At 45.5% G+C, this 21706-nt stretch overlaps 1 protein-coding gene across 1 annotated transcript; it reads right to left on the bottom strand.

Annotated features, from left to right (window-relative positions):
- Positions 1–3182: 3182 nt before the first annotated feature.
- LOC136322764 (golgin subfamily A member 2-like) lies at positions 3183–20015 on the bottom strand. The gene is made up of 3 exons (XM_066254667.1): positions 19890–20015; positions 5204–5296; positions 3183–3781 (listed from the first exon to the last, which is right to left on the bottom strand). The coding sequence occupies exons 2-3, from the start codon at positions 5219–5221 to the stop codon at positions 3461–3463; spliced, it is 339 nt and encodes a 112-aa protein (XP_066110764.1). The 5' UTR covers positions 5222–5296; positions 19890–20015; the 3' UTR covers positions 3183–3460.
- Between the last annotated feature and the right edge of the window lie 1691 nt (positions 20016–21706).

Genomic DNA, 21706 nt, shown 5'->3' with positions numbered 1-21706 from the left:
TATTGCCCTAGTATATTGCACTGTATACATACAAGTCTTAAATAATCAAATCTTAAAGAATACTTTTGCCAAAACTCATGTTTTTGTGATGTTAGTGTAGGAGTTGTTCAAGAAAAGTACTAGTGAGTATGAGTAAAAGGTCAAGCAATGTAGGAAATAGTAAATTCTCCCTCATTTCAGGGCTCAGTATAGAAAAACAAGTTCATAATTAGCCAGGTTTTGAAATACTGTAAACACATAATTTCAACCTAAACATTGGCAAGTATTAATTTCATGTTCTTAAAAGAGATCATAAACCATGTTTTGTTTTTGTTATTAGAAGCATTCCTGTTTCTGAAAGTGTTTTTGTTGCATAAGGCCATGGTGGTTTTATTTATTTCTTTATTTTTGCATGTGTCCTGACCAAGGATTGAACCTAAAACCTTGGCATATCAAGAGGAGGCTCTAGGAGGCTCTAACCAACTGAGCTACCCAGCCAGGGCCACGGTGTTTTTTAAAGCAGTTTAAGAAGAAGATAATCCACTAAAAGGAGAAAAAAATGAAGACCCCAGATATCCCACAGAATTGCAGACACCAAAACAGCGTTCCTAATGTTTCTATTTAGTGAGCAACTGTAAAGACTGGAAAAAGCAATCCTATAAATGAGAAAGAATAAGTGTGACATTTGCTCAACCAGCAATGGCTTTAATTGGGGAAAATTAAAGAAGATTCGGTTTAACTTCATTATAATGGAGTATAGGAAAGATAAAGATTAAAGATAAGTACAAATATACAGTGACGGAAAATGATTTGACTTTAGGTGACAGGCATACAATGCAATCAACAGTTTAAATGTTATGGAGAAGCCCTGGCCGGTTGGCTCAGCGGTAGAGCGTCGGCCTAGCGTGCGGAGGACCCGGGTTCGATTCCCGGCCAGGGCACATAGGAGAAGCGCCCATTTGCTTCTCCACCCCTCCGCCGCGCCTTCCTCTCTGTCTCTCTCTTCCCCTCCCGCAGCCAAGGCTCCATTGGAGCAAAGATGGCCCGGGCGCTGGGGATGGCTCTGTGGCCTCTGCCCCAGGCGCTAGAGTGGCTCTGGTCGCAACATGGCGACGCCCAGGATGGGCAGATCATCGCCCCCCTGGTGGGCAGAGCGTCGCCCCCTGGTGGGCGTGCCGGGTGGATCCCGGTCGGGCACATGCGGGAGTCTGTCTGACTGTCTCTCCCTGTTTCCAGCTTCAGAAAAATGCAAAAAAAATAATAATAATAATAATAATAATAATAATAATAAATGTTATGGAGATGTTTGCCTGAAATCTATATACTGTACTTTTATTGATCAGTGTCACTCCATTAAATTTAATTTCTAAATAAAAAAAATAAATGGCCTGACCTGTGGTGGCGCAGTGGATAAAGCGTTGACCTAGAAATGCTGAGGTCGCCGGTTCGAAACCCTGGGCTTGCCTGGTCAAGGCACATATGGGAGTTGATGCTTCCAGCTCCTCCCCCCTTCTCTCTCTCCTCTCTCTCCCTTTCTGTCTTTCTCTCTCTTCTCTCTAAAAATGAATAAATAAAATTTATAAAAAATAAAAAAATAAAGCTAAGTTCTTTAAAAAAAAAATAAATGTAAGCTTTAATCTCTGATTATTAAGGATATAGTTGTGTTTATATTATTTTGCTAAATGGTAAAATCTAACTAATTTTTTTTTTAAACTAGAAGACCACAGGAAATTGTTTGACCTCAGTGCTGGAATGTTTTTAAAATTTATTGTACATATAATGTACAATAAATCCATAGAGTTAATTACATAGTTAATGATGCAAAGAGATCTGTGGCTTATTCATGTAATACAATTCAAAATGAATATTTAATGCTACTAGGAAGTCGTGTTAGGTCTGAAATACCAATGGGAATTAAGAAGCAGAATACTTCTCTTTACTTTTTGATCATATTATAGATGTGCCTAATTTTTAGGCAGGTTTGCAATAAAATGATGTGTTAAGAGATGGAAGAAAGTGGTTTTTTGACACTATTGAAACAAAACAAACATTTGGATATATCTAGCTTATGAAATTACTATAAATTTGAAAAATGGTAATATTCACATAAAAATTCCAGTCGCCAGGTATATAATAAGGAACAATCATAGCAGGTAGACACAGCTTGTAAAATCCATTATTTCATTAAAAAAGCAATTATGTCACATGTTTTTCCAGGACAACAGGCCATGTCCCCAATACATTCAACTGAAAGGTCCCAATAGTTGCATATTTCTCCTTTTATTTCTCAGTGTTTCTCTCCAGAAACAGTCCCAAATATGAAAAATTAGTAGAAAATGTGATGGGTTTGAGTCTCCAATAACCTCAATAAATTGTAAAAGATAAGTCTCGCTAAAAGGTTCTATTAGAAAGTCAGGGAAAAAACGATGGAAAAAGTCCTAGTGCTAATTGCACCATTATTTACATTCATTAGTTATATTCCAAAGCGAAACATTCTTCTATTCTACCCATTTCCATTGGTAGATAGGTCAAGGTGGACTCATGAATTGGTATTTCATTTAAGGTGCTTTACCGTTACCATCATTATTTATTCTGATACGCAAACTTGCCCAGTGAGAGCTCCTTTGAAAGGCCTGAGCATCCTTTGGCCATGTCCCTTCATATTGTGAGCGCCTCTTAACTGCTACAGCAGATGCTCCCGGATTCATTGGGCATAGTCCCTGGCACAGCCCTACACTGTGTCACTTGTCCATGGAGATCTGGTTCCCATTGGTGGAAATCCGTGTTTCAAACCACGACCTGCACAGAAAGCAGGAAGATCTCTGCTGGGCTGGGCAGTCAGGGCGCGGAAAGGCAGCTTTTTACTCACTATTTCCGCAGCCCCCCGGGGTCGAGAGGCCTGGGTGGTGTCCCCTCCGCGCTCAAGGAAGACGCAAACCAGGCTCTGCGGAAAGCAGACCCATGCCGTCCGAACGCAGGACGCGAGCGTTTCCCGCACCCGCTGAGACGCCAGTTGGTGCCCGCGAGAGTCGGGCGCCCTCTGTTGGCCGCTGGGGGGCCGCGAACGAAGCTCCGCGCCTACGGTTTAAAAACGGTCGCCGCGCGCCCCCTCACGGGAACCAAAGAAATACTCGAGACCCGACAGCGTCCTTGAATTTTTTTTTTTTAATGTCTAAATCCATTTATTCCGAAATAAACTAAAACAAATAGAGGTCGAATCCACCCCGTCCCCGCCACCTTCCTCTGTCTTAGGCTATCAAAAAATAACTTTATTCTTGTAGTATAATAATAATAATACGAGTGGCAGGGACGGGGGCAGCAAGGACTTGGCAGGGACAGAGCCCCCGTCCTACGTCTGCAGGGTAATGTCAGGTTATTAGATCACCATGACCTTCACCCGGCATTGCTCTCAGCCCGGTAGAAGGAGCTGCAGGGGGTCTTGCTCGAGCCGAGTGTTCCCGGGGGCCCCGCGTCTCACAGGCTACAGGATCTGCTGTGCGGCAGAGTTCTCAAGTGTATGCGGTCGGCTCCCCATTGTCATCGAGGCTCCCCTCGCGAAGATCACCTGGGTTTGAGCAGCTTCAGTTGCCTGGGGGGTAGAGGGTGTACGGGGCGCCCCAGCAGGGCTGCGGGCAGCCCCAGGACCTTGCCATACATAGAATTCACTAGGCTTGCACCCGCTCAGGCGTACGACCAGCTCCCGCAGCGCCTGGGGCTTCTCCTTCATTTCCTCCTTGTCCTCAGCCAGCCGGCTAATGTTCTCCTCTTCCCGGTGGCGCTCCTTCCACAGCGCCCCCTGGTTCTGGTAAATGGTGATAATGGATTATTCTACAGTTGTGTCCGTCTCCGCAGACAGCTGAATGCAGCGATGCTCCCGCTCCCCAGCCCGCTCCTTCATATCCACCTTCTCTTGCATGAGCTCTGTGACAACCGTCAGAAGTGGCTCTCAGGGTAGGGCCACTTTTCATCTTTCTCTTCTTAGCTCCCGTGGGAACACTAATGCCTCGCTGCTGAAGAAATTCTCTCAACTTTTTCTTGACTTCAGTCAACTTTTCCTGTCGGACTTCTTCTGACATCTCGGGAAGGGGAACCCCCCTTGTACTTTGTGCGCTTTAGTGGAGCACGTTACAGGCACTGGGCTCCTTGTTCCCAGGGTTCTCTGCGAATCTCCTGTCCTGGGCAGGGGCTCCTCCTCCTGAGGTGGGAGGTCCCCAGTGCTGCCTCCCTTCTATGATCTTCTCCTGCTGAGGGTCTCCTGGGGTCCCTCCCTCTTGAACTGGTGATAGACTCTTGACCTGCTTGCTAGTCTCCCCAGTGGGAGGGACTCTTGTGGCCATCTGGTCCGCTTAACCCGTGGACTCCCTGAGATGAGTACATCGCTGTGAGATGTTGGATCATGAGAGAGAACAGCATATAGTGAGGAGAGGGGGCCCAAGATAAAGTAGGGGTGTGCATGAGAGTGGGTTCCATAATCTGTGGTCTGGGAGTAAAAAGAAAAATGCAAATTGGGGGGGGGGGGGTGAGACAGGTGGTCCCTGACTGGTATGAGATCTAGTGGTAAAAATGGGTGAGCGACAGAGAGTCCCTTATCTTGGAGGTGATGAAATGGAAAGTGAGGGGTTCCTGAGTGCAGTGCAGGCTGGAGGCAGTGCCACTGACGACCCCATGGCTGTAAGGTGACAAAGACGGAGCTGACTCTTCCCTTGCACCCCACACACAGACTGTCAGCTTCTCTGCTGCTCTGTCATGTCCCAGAGCAGAGATCTGCTGTAACTTCTCCGTGATCTCACTTTCAAACGAAGGTTTGTTCCGGAGTGTGCAGGAGACAGGAACATCCTGGAGTATACCCGGGACAGGTGAACATGTCAGAGGTCCAGGCCCCATGTCCCTGCCTACATGACACCCATTATCCCTCCCTAAGTCTTGCTTTCACAGCCCCTCAAAGATGGTTCTCCCACTCACGTCCAAGGCCAGGATGCGCTGGAGTTCCGTGGGCTAGCCAGGAAGAGGGACAGCTGCAGTCACAGAAGAGAATGCTCACCTCTCCCCAAAGAAGGTTAGTTAGTCCTGTGCTGTGGTAGGACCTGTCAGAGGAGCTCTCCAAGGACAGAAGATCTGTCCCAGGTGCAGCGGTGACGGCTGGAGCAAGGGGATCTTTTGGTAGCTCTGGGTCTGTGGCATTTGGATAATAGCTCTGTCCCCACTGGTGCCTGCTTGGCCATACCTGTGTCCCTGGAGTCATGATCCATTCTTTCCTGAGAATTTCCAATTGTCTTTCCTGAGAACTTCCAACTGTCTTCTCTCTCTTCTTGTATTGCTACAAAGACAGGAAAGAAGCGCTGTCACTATTAGGACCACCTCTCTTGTCCTGCCCTTCTCCTGACCTCAAACAGCTTTGGTTATATCTGCCAAGCACAATTTGATGCCTTTCCTGTTATTTACTCCTCACAATGACCCTCTGAGAGAACCCATGTTAGAAGAGGAAACTAGGGAACACAAGCGAGCTACGCTCCTTGCCAAGGTCACAATGCTAGTGACAGGCAGGGCTGCATCCAGCCAGCGACTCCTCTCCAGTGTCTCCTTCCTTAGCTACTACACTGTGCTGTGAAATGTCATGGCTGTCTGGAAAACAGGCCAGCACAATGCAAGCGCAGGTGCTGAAGAGCAGGTGTGACCTCCACGTGCACTTGGCATTCTCTCCTCTGTGGCTCAGATGCTTTGGGACGTGTGCGGCTCATGGTAGGGAAGGGACTTGCTCAAGGTTCACAGTTGCCAAGTGGCAGAGTCAGAGTTGAATCTAGCGCAGATTACAGACCATTATTTTCTTTCCCATTTCATGGAGGATGGGAGGAAACTGAGACCAGGAGATTATACATGAGTCATAATCTCCTCCCTCTGGTGGGCCCAGAGCAGCATCTGCACACAGTTGAGGTTGAACTTGAATCAAGTACAAAGGGGCTACCTCTGTAAATAAATATTCAGATGCCACCCAAACCCTCAGAATCCTTCGCCTTTGCCTGACCAGGCGGTGGCGCAGTGGAGAGAACATCAGACTGGGATGCAGAGGATCCAGGTTTGAAACCCTAATGTCACCAGCTAGACCGTGGGTTCACCAGCTTGTGCACAGGGTTGCTGGCTTAAGCCAAGGTTGCTGGCTTGAGCAGGGGGTCATTGGCTCGGCTGGAGCCCCTGGTCAAGGCACAAGAAAGCAATCAATGAACAACTAAGGTGCTACAACGAAGAATTGATGCTCCTCATCTCTCTACCTTCCTGTCTGTCTGTCCCTATCTGTCCTTCTCTCTGTCTCTCTAGCAAAAAATAAAAATTAAAATATATATATATAATGAACTACATACATGAATAAATCTCTTTACATATATATAAAGAATAAGAATCCTTCACCTTCATTATACCCGTATCAGGAAAATTTGTACATATACCTCTAATATATTACTATGTACATATGTAATAGAGTAGTAAAAAGTTGTGCATATTATTAAATATATGCTTATAAAATTTTTAAATCTGTAATAAGATACTTTATATTTCTTTTAAGTTATGAAAGGGGCATATCATTTACCCTCACAAAATATTATAATTAAAACAAGTTCCTAAGCCACAGAATATATAACCAAAAGTGAACCATGAAGTAAGCTATGGCTTCTGGGTGATTATAACACACCAGTATAATAAGGTCATCAATTTTAACAAATGTACCACTCGGGGGGGGGGGGGGGGTGTTGATAATAGGAGAGGTTATACATGTGTGGGAGGGGAGAGGTATATGGGAAATTGATATATCTTCCCTCATTTTTGCTCTGAACCTTAAACTGCTATTTAAAAAAAAATAAAAGTATTGAAATAAGAAAATATTGGCCGTATTGTTTCAGTGACAGGGATGATTGAGATGCTTGAGTTCCCTTCTATGGGTTTAATTTTTTAATTCAGACCTTGAGTGTGGGTAAAATGTATACAAACAAGAAACTTGGCTGGGTTTTTTTTTTTTCTAAAACCAATATTAATTAATATAAACACAAAAATTAATTTATGCTGAAACTTTTAAAAATAATAAAATGACTCAGTCCAGAACTTTGTCTCAGGCTGCTCATCACCTGCTGTAATGGACGTTCCCTGGCGACAGCTCGTTGACACACAGACCGCGTGGGCCGCCCCCGCTGCTCTGACCCGGTAATATCTGGGCTGGCACCCGAAATTTGCATGTTTAACAAGTCCCCAAGTGATGTTGTTGCTGCTGGTCCTCTGACCACACTCTAGAAACCACGCTCCTCAGCAGGAGAATTTATAAGACAAAGGCACAGTCTCTGTAAGATTATTCATCTCACATGGTCCTGTGTTACCTGGACCGAAATGAGCATCCTAGGCAGGAGATATTTAACAAGGACGGTTTTCTCTCTCTCTTTACATTAGCACAGATTAGACAGTTATTTTTCTACTGAGCAATACTGTAGATAGAAACAAACAAACAAACAAAAGATGCTCCCATATAACTTCCTTTTAAAGAAAGTAGTCAAAACTTTTTGTTTTTCTGTAAGGATTTCTGCTGCTCGCACCATGTTGTCGAATGAAAACTACACAGCAACAGTGAGGGGACTTAATATTGTGGGCACAAAGTGAACCAGATTCTGAAAGACAGGAGATTCCAGAGTTCCTTCCATTTCCTATGGGCTTGGGGACTTTGAGGGGACAGCAAAGACACACGGCATCTCAGCATAATTCCCTCCTCACAGAATGCTGTCACGATAGCCCTGAGGGCAGGACTAGCCAGGTGGTGATGGTTCGCCCCATTGTACAGATGAGCAAACAGTTTCAGCGAGGCTATATAATCACCCAAGGTCAAACACAGACTCACTGGATGTTAGTGCTGAAAAGATGGCAAAGATTAAAGGAAGATAGTCTCCCTGTCATTTCACAGATAGGGAAACCGAGGTTCAAGACAGGGGAACCAGGAATAGTCATGTTAGTGACAACAGTGGAACCCTCGGATTCCAAGACTCCTAGCTCTGTGTTCTTCCCTATAAACCAGGGGTCTCAAACTCAACTCAGCATGTGGGCGGCAGAGCAAGATCACAGCCATTCAGCGGGCCGCACTAGGTCTACAAAAGGCAACTGTTACGCAACACTTTTCTCACTGCAGTTGAAAACAAAAAAAAATCAGTACAACAAGCACAATCGTACATGCAGTTTACTCAGTGTCACAAAACGACCAGAAACTGTAGTTCGCATCACAACTGCTGTTAACTAAGCTAATATCTAGCTAGGATGCTAGAGAAATGAAAAATACAAGTAGGCCCCTAGGCTTACTTAATTTTATCCAAAATATTTTGAACTTCGTGGATTAGTCTGCGGGCCGCACAAAATTGTTCGGCGGGCTGCGAGTTTGAGACCCCTGCTTTAAACTGTGCCTCAGTTTCCTCACCTGTAAACTGAGGATAATAATAGTGCCTAGCTCATAAGGTGGTTGTGGGCACTTGGAGATAAGCTCTTCGTTGGCAGCTTGTCTACAATGGTGCCTGCACTCAACTCTTATTTCCATTTGAGATTTATTCACGACGACTTTGGCTGGAAGTGTCCCAAAAAGACTTTTAATAAAATATCCGCCTTCTTGTTATCCCCAGGGGTGGACCGAGAATGAGTTGGGTGAGAAAGATTAGTGAGGCTCAAAGCATTGAGGACACATTGTGCAGAGGGTGGGGGCGTGGCTGTGATTGGCAGAATGACGCTCCTGTGGGTGTAAAGAAATAAAGAGATGAACACAAGGAGGAAGGACACCCAGGCCCAGCTGGCAGATGACAAAGAGATGTATTGTCACTTGGGTCTGACCTTGCCCGAAGTCCCCTTGAAAGAAGGGCAGCTGAAGCCTCACGACAATCCGTGCCAGTCACCAGGGCACAAAACAAGCTCTGTCTGCGCGCCTGCCTCTCTCCACATGGGGTTAGTTCAGGCCGCACGGCACCTTCCGGTTTCTCAAGGTGCAGATTTCATCTTAGCTCGTCCTCACAGCATCCGTGCGCAGGAGACAGAGAATGTCTGTTTCCTTCTCACGTGGTGTATGTCTCCACTTTGCCAGCTAGAAGCTGAGATGCAGCAATGGTTGTGCAGCTTTACATAGGGTCACCCAGCTAGGACATGGCTTAGCCAAGACCCCAACTACAGTCTCTGAATCCCTGTTTAGTGCTGTCTGAGTCCTTACTCCGAAGGACTGCACCAACCAAGGGAACTTAGAGTCTTGTATTGCTTTGCTCAAACCGTAAACCCTCAGAGATACTTCATACAGTTCTGTGTGAAGGTCATACTCCTCCTGGTTCTCCCTTTTTCTATGCCCACTCTGAGCCCTGAATCACTCACTGCCTTGTGTGCTGGGATGGAGCCCCTCAACACGCCCAGACCATTTGTGTTCTGGGAAATTCCCTGGGTCCTGTGATAACAACGTGCCATTTTAAGTAGTCACATTTCTGAAAAAAAAAAAAAAAAAACTTTTTTTCCCTAACAGTTACAGAGGTCCTGCAAGTATCAAAGAAAATAGTCTGACACAACAATTCCACTCGTAGGTATTTACCTGAGAAAAAGGAAAGCACGAGTCCACAGAATCACTTGCTCATGAGAGCTCACTGTAGCTGGACATAATCCGAATGTATAGTGACAGGAAACAGTTTAACCACATGGCGGGACACTACTCAGCAATAAAAAGAATGAACTACAGACATGAATAAATCTCAGAGACATTAGATCTACCAAAAGGAGCCAGACACTAACGTGTATATACTATATGATTCCATTGAGATGAAGTTCTAGAGCAGACAAAATAAACCACCATGATGAAAAATCAGAACTGTTGCTGTAGAGAACAAGAAGGGTGGTGGAAACCACCCCCCACTAAAAAAGGCAACAAAGTAACGTTCTAGGATAATGTAAAAATGTGTATTTTGCTTGGGGTGATGTTTTTACAGGTGTCTACATTTGTCAAAACTCACCAAAGTGAGTACATTATACTTCGCTAAGTGAGTAAATTAATAATGCCTTATTAAATTATACCTCATTGTTAAAATTGAGGAAAGGGTAAGAGTCGCTTTGACAAAAATGTGTTTTTCCCATTCACTCACACAGATTGATCTGCATATATGGTTCCATAGGTACGTAAGTGGTTATACAAATGTATTAATTATGTAGTTACTTTGGGGACTTTTCAGTTATGATCCTTGACTCTTTGCCATTCGGTCAACTCATCTCTTATGGAGCACCTACCATATGTCTGAAAATATCTATAAGAAGGGGATCAGAAATAGAGATGTAAATAAAACACAGGCCCATCCTGGAGGAGCCCACAATGGCATATAGGAAGGAGGTCAAGAATCCTTAAGATAAGAATGAGAAAATAGTATCAAATATTGTTCAAAAAAGTATTCATAAGACAATGCAGTGTCTCAATGTGGGTCAGGAAAACTGAGCTCTGGAATTTGACAGGCTGAGAAGGGAGAGTAGTTAATTGTAGGGAACAGCTCCTTTCATCAACCAATCTATAATCCTTGCTTACTGAGCACCTTGATGTGCGCCCAAAGAAGACCATTTTGCTTACCCTTAGGAGGGGGCCTCTGAAATCAGCTTGGAGTCTGTTCTCTACCAGCTGTGTGCTCTGAGCAGGCTACTTGGCTTCTTTCTCTAAATGGGATCATCCTGGCACCCACGACATCAGTTATTGTGCTGATCAGAAAAGATAAGCCGCATGAAGAATCAGGTACAAAGTAAATGAGCGGTAACTGTTAGATATCATTATTGCTATAACTGCCATCCTTAATATATGCTGGGATCCACTAGCACAGTCTAGAGTCAGGCCTCCTGGGTCTTGGTCCCGGCTGGGGAAGGGGACATCCACAGCTATTTATCCCACTGGATTTAAAAAAAAAAAAAAAAAAAAAAAGACATACTCCTTCAAATTCCCTAGAGCTCTGATAGAGTTTTCCAAAAACAGCTCTCTCTCAGTGACTACAGAAACAAGCCAGGTGACCTCTTTACCTGGTTTTTGTGCTCGATTCATTTTCTACAAAAGCAACATGAGTTACTTTCTGGAAGGTGACAACTCCATCTATCCTTCCACAAACCAAGTAGGGACCTGCAGAGACAGTCTATAGAGGCCCCCGTTTCTATAGGGAAGGGGACTTTCAAGAGCTGATCTGAGAGCAGGAACTCAGACAGGCTGGCCCTGGGTCTAGAAAGACATTGTAATCAACTCTGGCTCCCACCGGAAGCAGAGCTGGAACGGGTTTGCCAAGAAAGGGACAAGGGATGTGAACTGGCCATTAACCCTGCAGCACTAATGTCCCAGGTTTATCTCCAGGGCTTTCTCATGGCCAACGGTGAGCATTCACCAATTCCTTCTTCCTCCTTCATTTAAAGTGCCACCCTCACAGAGAACTACATATACCTACACACACACACACACACACACACACACACACCATTCCAATATTATCCACATTCTCAACCCGTATACTAGCTCACACAGACTGACTCACCACTCACACCGGCTCACAACACAGTCACAGTCACAGTGACACTGCACTCACTCACACATACCTTAGCAGGTATACACACTCACCACACTCACATCCACGTCCACATACAGGTGGCCCCTCATCCATGACTCTGACCTCTCTCGGCTGATCACTTGTCAGTACTCAGAAAGGGATAATTGGCATGTTTGGTGGAGATGCCTGGACCTATGGGTACTCAGCAAAAAAAAAAAAAAATCTCCCTGATGTCTAAACCTCCGTGTGGTTCCTTGTCCTGCAATGGGACCCAAACAATGCAGAGTGTCTGTTGAGTGAACAAATAAAGTATCAACTGCTTATCATCTGATTCTTTGGTTTTGCTTGTCACCTTTGTGATGTGACATCTGTGGACCAACTTCAACTATTTCCTGACAAATTTACTATTTCCTTTGTTGAATTAAGTATTCCCAACACTAGTCCCTTGAAAGAAAAGAGCTTATATGTGGGGAATATCAACCCCAAAGAAGAAGACAGAAATGCCCAGCCCTTCCGACCCCAGTCCTGATGAGTAGCTGCAGAGTTGAGGTCTGGGCATGCTCCCTCCTCACACGGAGGCTGCTCAAAACAGGCATGACATGAACCAGTCCCTCCTGGGCCATAGATTCTTCACTATCCAAAGAAAACCGAACGAATAGGGCTGCGTCTCAAAGCTATTATCCTGATGGGTGCACACATTCATCAGTTATGCTATGTATACTAATCACCGCTGCCTCAGACTGTGACAAAAGCTCAGATTCTTACAGAGCCCCACACCCCATCCCTAACCGGAGAAACAACTTTTACTATCAGAGCAGAAGAGCCTTTGTTTCCCCCAAGGCGATGGTGTCAGGTGGTTTTCCTCTCATTGCCTCCCGTCCCCCTCAGCCCCGGAGGGAAGGAGGTTTACCTGCTATCAGCTCAGCTATCGGACTGCCCGTATGACATTGTCGTTTTTATAGGCCGAAAACTTCAAATGTCAGCAATTCATCTGGTTCAAATGAATGCTTAAGCACACTTCAAAGGATAGGTAAACAAGTCAGAACAGTTTTTTCCAGTTGGGTCCTGCCTCCAGTATCAAGCGATCATTTGATTTATGACATATTAGGAGCCAAAATATACCTAGTAAATAAGCAAGTGGATATCAACAAAGTAAACATTTGGCTTAAGGTCACTAAGGATGAAAATCAATTTCTTTCTTACCAAGGGCAGAAAAACTGCTGTAGAGGACTATTTCCATACACAGGCTGAAACCTGCTTTGCCTAATCTTCCCCTAAGATTAGGAAATAATGTGCAGTCCGGATCAGGTTGCGATGTTTAGGGACACATTCAGGACACTGCAAGCAGCATTCTTTATGGAAGGAAGGGGTCAGTTCAGCCTTGCTCTAAGAACTGGCAGAGCAGGGTCCAGAGTCTTGATAAGCACTCACCTTTAAAAGACATTTGTGTTTGTACACCCGTATTCAAAGCAGCGCCATTCACAACAGCACACTATTCACAAAGCAGCACTATTCACAATAGATAAAAGGTGGAAACAACCCCAGGACCCATCAACCTATTAGACAGGACAGGGGTCTCAAGGTCTGGGCAGTTCTAAAATGTTATTTCTTGTTAAATGTTAAAATTAAGCACAGTATTTTGCAGGTGAGTCGACAGGAACTCAGGGGAAGGATGTGGCCGAGTGAAGAGAAGAAATCATGGAATTGACCAAATAGGGTCCATAAGCCATGGCTAAGCCTCCTGCCCAGGAGGCAGAGTGTTGGGTCTGAATCCCTCTGCACCAACCAAGTCTCGTGTTTGAATAGAGCACCCCAAGTGGGGAATCCTTTAAGTTCAGTAACAAACAGATGAACAGACCAACAACAGGTAGCAAATACATATAATAGAATATTATTCAGTCTTAAAAAGGAAGGACATTCTGACAACATCCAAGCTGGATAAATCTTTAGAACATTATGCTCCATGAAATAATCACAAAAAGACATATACTGTATGATCCAGCTGGTCTGGTGTATCTAGGGAAGTCAGGTTCAGAGAAACAGAAAGTAGAATGGTGGTTACCAGGAACTGCATGGAGAAGGATGTGGAGTTGTTTAACGATCGAGCGCAGTTTCAGTTCTGCAAGACGAAAGACTTCTGGAGGTTAGTTGCATAACAATGTGAATGTACCTAACCCTTAAAAATGGTAAAGATAGTAAATTTTAGGTTATGTGTGTTTTATCACACAACATTACATTTTAAAAAAATGTTATTGATTGATTTTATTGAGAGAGGAAGGGAGAGAGAGAAAGACAGAAACATCAATCTGTTCCTGTGTGTGCCCTACCTGGAGATTGAACCTGTAACCTCTGCATATTGTGATGATGCTTTAACCAACCAAGCTATCTGACCAGGGAAACATTAAAAATTTTTTTAAAAAGCCATTTTTTAATCTGCTGTCATCAGCTGAACAGGGTGCAAACAACTCTGATTTTCAAAACTATTTTATCCTGCAAATGTGGGCCAGTCTGAGGGGCTGGCCTTTATAGCCCAAAGTAGCTGTGATGGGAACCCTTCAGAGCTCCTCAGTCTCCCTGCGGGAGGAAGGAGGGCAGGACCCGGAAGTCCTTGCAGCTGGAGTGGACCACCTCATGCAGGTGTGGGAGGAGCTTATCAAGATAGCTTAAGTCCTTGAGTCTCCATGAAGCTGGGCAGGGAACCTGTGCCTAGGAATTCTTAGAGGTGTTACCTTCCTCAATCCTGGCTTCAAGAATGAATGGGTCTACAGAGAACTTCCCTTCCCAGTGAGGCCTGAACAAACTATTCGTTCTCATCTGTCTGTAGTCCTGCTGCTTAGTCTGCTTTGGCTAAAGGCCCTCTTAGATGGGAAAGTTGTAAATGTCGATGCTCCTTATGACAAACTGAAGAATGGCCCTTAAAAATATCCATGTCGCCCTGGCCGGTTGGCTCAGCGGTAGAGCGTCGGCCTGGCGTGCGGGGGACCCGGGTTCAATTCCCGGCCAGGGCACATAGGAGAAGCGCCCATTTGCTTCTCTACTCCCCCCCCCTCCTTCCTCTCTGTTTCTCTCTTCCCCTCCCGCAGCCAAGGCTCAATTGGAGCAAAGATGGCCCGGGCGCTGGGGATGGCTCCTTGGCCTCTGCCCCAGGCACTAGAGTGGCTCTGGTCCTGGCAGAGCGATGCCCTGGAGGGGCAGAGCATCGCCCCCTGGTGGGCAGAGCGTTGCCCCTGGTGGGCGTGCCGGGTGGATCCCGGTCGGGCGCATGCGGGAGTCTGTCTGACTGTCTCTCCCCGTTTCCAGCTTCAGAAAAATACAAATATATATATATATATCCATATGTATATATATATATATATATATATATATCCATGTCCTAGAAGCTGGGACCCGTGAATGTTAACTTACATGGCCAAGGAGACTTTTGTAAGGATCTTGAGGTGGGGAGAGCATCCTGGATTATCTGGACTGTCCCTACAGGTCATCACAAGGATCCTTAAAAAAGAGAGACAGAAAGAGACCTGACACAGTAGAGAGAAGACCATGTGAGATCTCAGGATGCTCTGCAGAGGGCTTTCGTGCCTGAGAGCCCAGGAATGACGCTCCAGAGGCTGAAAAGGACAAGGAAGCAGCTCTGCCCTGGAGTCTCCGGAAGGAGCGACGACACCTTGCTCTCATCCCAGTGAAAATGATTTCAGACTTTTGAAACTGCTAAAAGAATAAATATGTATTGTTTTAAGCCACCAAGTGTGTGGTAATTTGTTGTAGCAGCCATAGGGAAGTAATATACCCCCAATGGCAGGCAGGCTGGTGGCCCAGGCAGAGCCACTGGAGGGAGTGGATGCGAAGTTCAGGGCCACTTTAGTGCACCCAGCATTCGTTGGGTCTCTCTCACAGAACGTAGGGGAGCAGAAGCCTGGGGGGTGCAGCGGGAGAGGTCCCCCGTGGGGAGGAAGAGCAGCAGCATAGTCCTGGCTCCCTGAGAACTAGGAAACAGGTGACAGCAACCCTAAGAAGTTGGCGGCTGACAGATCAACTGAGATGGACCGCAAAGATCGCTTCGTTCCCCGGGTGGGCAGTTGCTGCTGGCTGGGGGAGCAATCGGCCAACAGCTACCGATTGGAGCACTTACCTGTAGCCTCTCCATGTGGCCGGGTACCCCTCACAAAATGGTGGTTTTGGAGAATTCAGATTTTGTAATACCTGGCAACTCAGAGCCCTGAAAGTGAGAGACTAGTGAACAAGGTGGACTTCATTGCCTTTTCAAAAAATAACTTTATGAAGATATAATTCACATACTGTAAATTTCTTCCTTTTAAAGAGTCTGATGTTAGTGCAGTCACAGAATTGTGACACCATCATCACTATCTACGGGATAGTCCCTCCTTATTCACAGGGGGTCTGTTCTGAGACACCAGTGAACGCCTGAAACCGTGAACGGGACTGAAGCCTATGTGTACTGTGTTTTCTCTGTACATTCATACCTTTTCCACATAAAGGAAGCACCCTACGGCTTCTCTTTGGCATATCTGAATCGCCCGCATCACTGCTCTTGCACTCTGGGGCTGTTGTGAAGTAAACTAAGGGTGACTGGCACATAAGCACTGCGGAACCTCAATGGTCAGCTGATAACTAAGAGGGCTACTAACCTCTGCTGGTCGGGAAGCCTGGACATGCTGGACAAAGGGATGGTTCACATCCTAGACAGGAAGGAACGGGATTGAGCGAGATTTCATCATGCTACTCAGAACGGCACTTGATTTAAAACATCAGTTGTTTACCTTTGAAATTTTTTTATTTAATGATTTCAGACCACTGTTGACCATGGAAAACAAACTGTGGAAAGCAGAAGTGCAGAGAAGGGGGGACTACCAGAATTTCAAAACCTTTTCACCGCTCAAGAATAACCCCCTGCCCATTGCTCCCTCCCTCCAGCCCCTGGCAACCAGTGGTCTGTTTTCTGCCTTAGTCGTTGTGCCTATTCTGGCTTTTCATGTCCATGCAGTCATATCCTATGTGGCCTGTGCGGCTGGCTTCTCTCACTTAGCGTAATGCCGTTAAGGTTCAAACATATTGTAACATATATCAATACTTCGTCCCTTTATTTTCCTTTTGTAAATTAAATTATTTTTTCAATGACAGATAATATTCAATATTATTCTGTATTAATTGATGCACAGCATAATGGTTAGACAATAATGCGCTTTACTTAGTGGCTTCATTCCTTTTTATTGACAAATAATATTCCATTGTATAAATGGTGCTTGATTTAAAAGAAAAACTGTGGTAAAATACAATGACAAAAACCATCTGAACTGTTTTTAAGTGTACAGTTCAGAAGTGCTAAGTACATGCACATGGTTGTGCAACCAATGTCCAGAACTCTTTTCATCTTGCAAAACTTTATTTTATAGCCTTCAGAAGCTATGTAGATTCGCTTCTCCTGCATTCTGTTGGTTGTAGGTGAGCCACTAAGGTTGGCCCACAAAAAAAACCAGAAATCCGACCTCTCAGTGGGAACTATGTCAAAAGAAGTTATGTTTCTAAGACTGCCATACAAGTGAGGCATGAGATCTCAAGGCTCTGTTTTGGGGTTCTCTCGGGAAATGTCTCAGGTACATTTGAGTAAAATGCCTGGGCCTCCCCAGGGAAACTTCCCCCTCTGCAGTTGGGGATGTCATCTTGCATCCCACACACATTAGTATGAGGCTGACAGCTGCACTCAGCCACCCGGGATTGGCCAGAGTCCGGAGACAGGTGCAAGTTGAGAGGCCCAAGTCTGACTCGCTGTAAAACCCAGGTGAGTCCTACCCTCTCTCTGGGGTGGCCATGTCCGGCCATCTGGCCTCTGGATTGCTGCAAGAATCCAGGGACACAGTAAGAGCATTTGAGAACAAAGAGGAATTGTGGCTGTGGCCCTGCTGAGACCAGCTCCGCTGTGGGCATGCACAAAAGGAAGTGCTGCAGGACTTAAGAAAAACATACACAAGACATACATACAGAAAAGATGGGTACAGTGGACTCCCAGCCTCTAGGACTGAGAGCCCAGATCACTGCAGCCTCATCATATTTATTGGTCTCTTTGCTCATTAAGCAAATTAGCAGAGCCTGGGTTCAAGTGCATAGAAGAGTAATTAACTAATGTCTCAGGTGTATAAGGAAAAAGCCATAGGGATCAACTGTTTTCCTTTAAACAATCTTACCAGCGCTTGCAAGGGCAGCGTTCTGCCCCCGCAGCACTTGGCATTCCCAAGTCCGCACAAAAGACTTGTCTCAGGACCACAGTCTAATTCCCAGCCATTTTCCTACATGGCCCCAGCTTGATGTTCACACAAGAGAAGTCAGACTGGTCTAAGCTCCCTGCGGCCATCAGGGGGAAATATTCTCAGCCCAGAGAGTGAAAAGTGAGAGGGCTGAAGGGTAAGGTGCCCTCCTGGGATCTTGTCACCCATCTACCTGTCCTCTGTTTAAGTCTTCCCAAGACCTCATAACTCAAGACCAGGGCTTCCTGAAAGAATGCTCATTTTTAAAAAAAAACTCCAAGTGGGTTGTATGTGTATCTGTATGATTGGTGGTCTCTCGCTAGTTTAGGAGTCAGGGTCACATTAGGTTTACTATCTTTGTCCCAGGCTACAAGGCCTCCTGGCGTCTCAGCTGTTCCTTCCCCATGCTGGCAGGGTGCATCTGTCCTGTCTACTCAGCCCCACCTGCCACCATTCCTCTTGGGGCCCTCCCCTGGAGATCCTGCCGAAAGCTGGCTCTGGGCCCCTGGCCCAGGGCCCCGCAGTTCTGGCTCCCTCTTCCGTTGAGAGGAGGGCAGAAGGGCCGCCCTGCTTTCCCTCCTGCTTCTGCCTAAATCATTGTCTCACTTCCCCCCCAAAACCACCCCAAACCGGCCACAACTCGCAACTCTCCTGAAAAACAAAACATCTGGTCTGGAAGGCTGCTTCTGTTTCTAACACTTCTTTCCTCTGAAGCAGTGAAGCACAGAGCATAGGATTCATTCATTCATTCATTCATTCATTCATTCATTCATGTAACAGTGTTATATAATAACACAGGTTTATTACCAGGCTGCTTTGGGACATGGACTATTTGAGGGGTTGGGGGTGCCTCCCTGAACAAAAACACAAAATTCCCTTGAGCTTCCACTTGAATAACAAGAAAGGAATAATGAGTAATCAGGTTAAATAATACACTACCTGCCAGGTGGTAAGTACTATGGAAGACCAATAAAGCAGGGTAGGCAGGACAAGGGATACTAAGGGGACTGCACCTTTAAATAACGTGGTCAGAGGAGGCCTCACCCAGAGAGTGCTATTCAGGAAAGAAAAGGAGAAAAAAAACTACATTTAAAACCCTTTGGGCCTGACCTGTGGTGGCGCAGTGGATAAAGCATCGACCTGGAAATGTTGAGGTCGCCGGTTCGAAACCCTGGGCTTGCCTGGTCAAGGCACATGTGGGAGTTGATGTTTCCTGCTCCTCCCCCCTTTTCTCTCTCTCTCTCTCTCTGTCTCTGTCTCTCCTCTCTAAAAATGAATAAATAAATAAAAACCTTTGGTGGCTCTTTTTTGTCCCCAATATAAATTCCTGACTTTGAACACAGCCTTTGGGCCAGGAACCAGAATGGCCTAGTGTTTAAGGAGTTGAACTTAAGATCCAATGTATTTAGTCTACGAACATACCACCTGAACGCATCCAATCTTGTCTGATCTCGGAAGCTAAGCAGAGTTGGGCCTGGTTAGTACTTGGTTGGGAGAAGATTCGATGGATTTATATCGTCGCAGGTTCCAACCCCCCTCCTAGCAGAGACTATCCTGTAGAGCAGAGGCAGATTAAGGTCAGTCGAGGCCTCGGGCACAGAAGAAAATATTGGGACCCTTAAAAAAAAGATACAGGGAAAACAAAAACATATGTTAACCATATTTTTAAATAAATAAAAAATATTATGTACTATTAATGTTAAAATTGCACATATGAAACCAAACTTGATACCATCAGAAAAAAAGTGTAAAGTTGGGGTTTTGCAGGGCCTTTCAGAAGTCGGGGCCCAGGGCACGTGCCTGGTGCACCTGCTGTTAAATCCGCCTCTGCTGTAGAAGTTGTCCATGGCCTGGCTCCCACTTTCTCCAGCCTCACCAGCCAAAGTCCACCATGTACACCTTTTGCTCTGTCTTCATATTCTGACGAACCTCAAATGGGTACACGCCCCCTGTGCCACACACAGCAGATACACAGTGCTACTCATAGCCATTAATATAAGATAATTGAGGTTTGTGGAAGAATCTAGGAGGTCAGATGAAGGGAGCTACATGGAAAACATGCGAAAAGTCTTAGCCATTAAGTGTTCAACTCCAACTTCAAACTCACTTATAGCTGCAGCTCATCGGCATGTAAAGGGACAGTTAGAAGTCATCCATTCTGGAAACTCTTCACTGCGGCCCAGAGAGGGATACTGACATCCTTGGGGGTCACACAGCCTTATTTGTACATCAAGGCCAAATATTCTGCAAGAATGACACTTCATGCATGTGGTCTTTTCACGAGACCGCAAGTTCCTCTACTGAGCGTCTCAGAAAGAGAAATGACTGTTTGGATTTCCCTTCCACCAACTGACCATGAATGAGCAGAGTGCCCCATTTTAAAGGGCCCCTTGCCTTTCTCTACAACGCCCAAGGCAGCACCAAATTTCCTGCCTGCAGACTCAGGGGGTGGGACAAAGGCCCACTCTTCATTGTTTCTGAGTAGAAGGGCCGGCCAAAGATTGTCAAAATACAAAACCCGGAAATAATCTCTTGCCATGGACCAAGGCTTGGCTGGCTGCAGTGTGATTCACAAGCAGGGAGTATGTGGTTGGCACCCAGTTCTCTGCCTGGGAGCAGGAGGAGGGGAGTCTCTGGGGGCTTAGAAAGAACAGGGCCACTTCAGAACTTTAGGGCTAAGTGTTAAAACCATTACACACATGAGGAAGTGTGAAGGTCATCAGATTGTGACAAAGCCAACAAAAGCAGTCAAATGAATAAAGCTATGTTGAAAACCCTTTAGCCAAAGGTAGGGGATTAGGGGGTGCACAGAAGCCTGCTGATATGAAGGTCAAGTCTTCTTACTCCTAGCTGGGTCATATGGAAATTCTTAATGTTTTGAGGAAGCACCATCCTTTCTTTCATAATGGTTGTACTACTTTACATTCCCACCAACAGTAAATGAGGGTTCCTTTTTCTCCACAGCCTCTCCAATACTTGTTGTTACCTGTCTTGCTGTCTTGTTGATAATAGCTAATCTAACAGGAAACACCCACTAGCTTTCAAATTGAGATTCTTTTTTACAGAGACAGAGTCAGAAAGAGGGATAGACAGGGACAGACAGACAGGAACTGAGAGAGATAAGAAGCATCAATTTTCAGTTTTTCGTTGTGGCACCTTAGTTGTTCATTGATTGCTTTCTCATATGTGCCTTGACCGTGGGCCTTCAGCAGACCGAGTAACTCCTTGCTCGAGCCAGCGACCTTGGGTCCAAGCTGGTGAGCCTGAGCAAACCAGATGAGCCCGCGCTCAAGCTTGACCTCGGGGTCTCGAACCTGGGTCCTCCATATCCCAGTCGAACACTCTATCCACTGTGCCACTGCCTGGTCAGGCTCAAATTGAGATTCTTAGAAGCTGTGTGACCCTGAGCAAAGGGGCTTGATATACTGCGGTAGCTTTCCTCTCACAGAATGAAAATATTTGCTACTTAATGATGACAATGGCTACCATTTTTGAGCAAGCTCTCACTGCCAAGTTCTGTGCTGATTTTTTTTTTTTTAATTTTCAACAAAGTCCTTTTTACTTATTTCACCAGAAATTACTTTATTGGAAAAATTGCCAAGAATTTTCAGCACCAGATTTAACATCTTACTGAGCACCAAGACCTGGGCTCTGGAGCTTTCTGTCTCTCCCCTAGTCATTAGAGGGGTTCAAAGGGAGAGACATCATTAATGGAGGCCAAGTCAGGCAGTTTCAGGCCCTCCTTTCTCAGTCATGGACAAGCTGCTCCATTCTCATCCAGAGCAGGAAAGAGACAGTATTTCAGAAAAACCTAATAAAGAATTGGACATTTCATTACAAGACCTCTCCTAATTCATGTTCGTCAGCGGTATTAGTCCAGTTATTATCGGGTGACAGATATCACCGCAGAGATTCTCTCCAGCA

Source organism: Saccopteryx bilineata, chromosome 2, assembly GCF_036850765.1.
Source record: "Saccopteryx bilineata isolate mSacBil1 chromosome 2, mSacBil1_pri_phased_curated, whole genome shotgun sequence".
NCBI classification, from domain to species: Eukaryota; Metazoa; Chordata; class Mammalia; order Chiroptera; family Emballonuridae; genus Saccopteryx; species Saccopteryx bilineata.
Note: the sequence above shows the minus strand (reverse complement) of the source record. Positions and strands in the feature narration are given on the sequence as shown.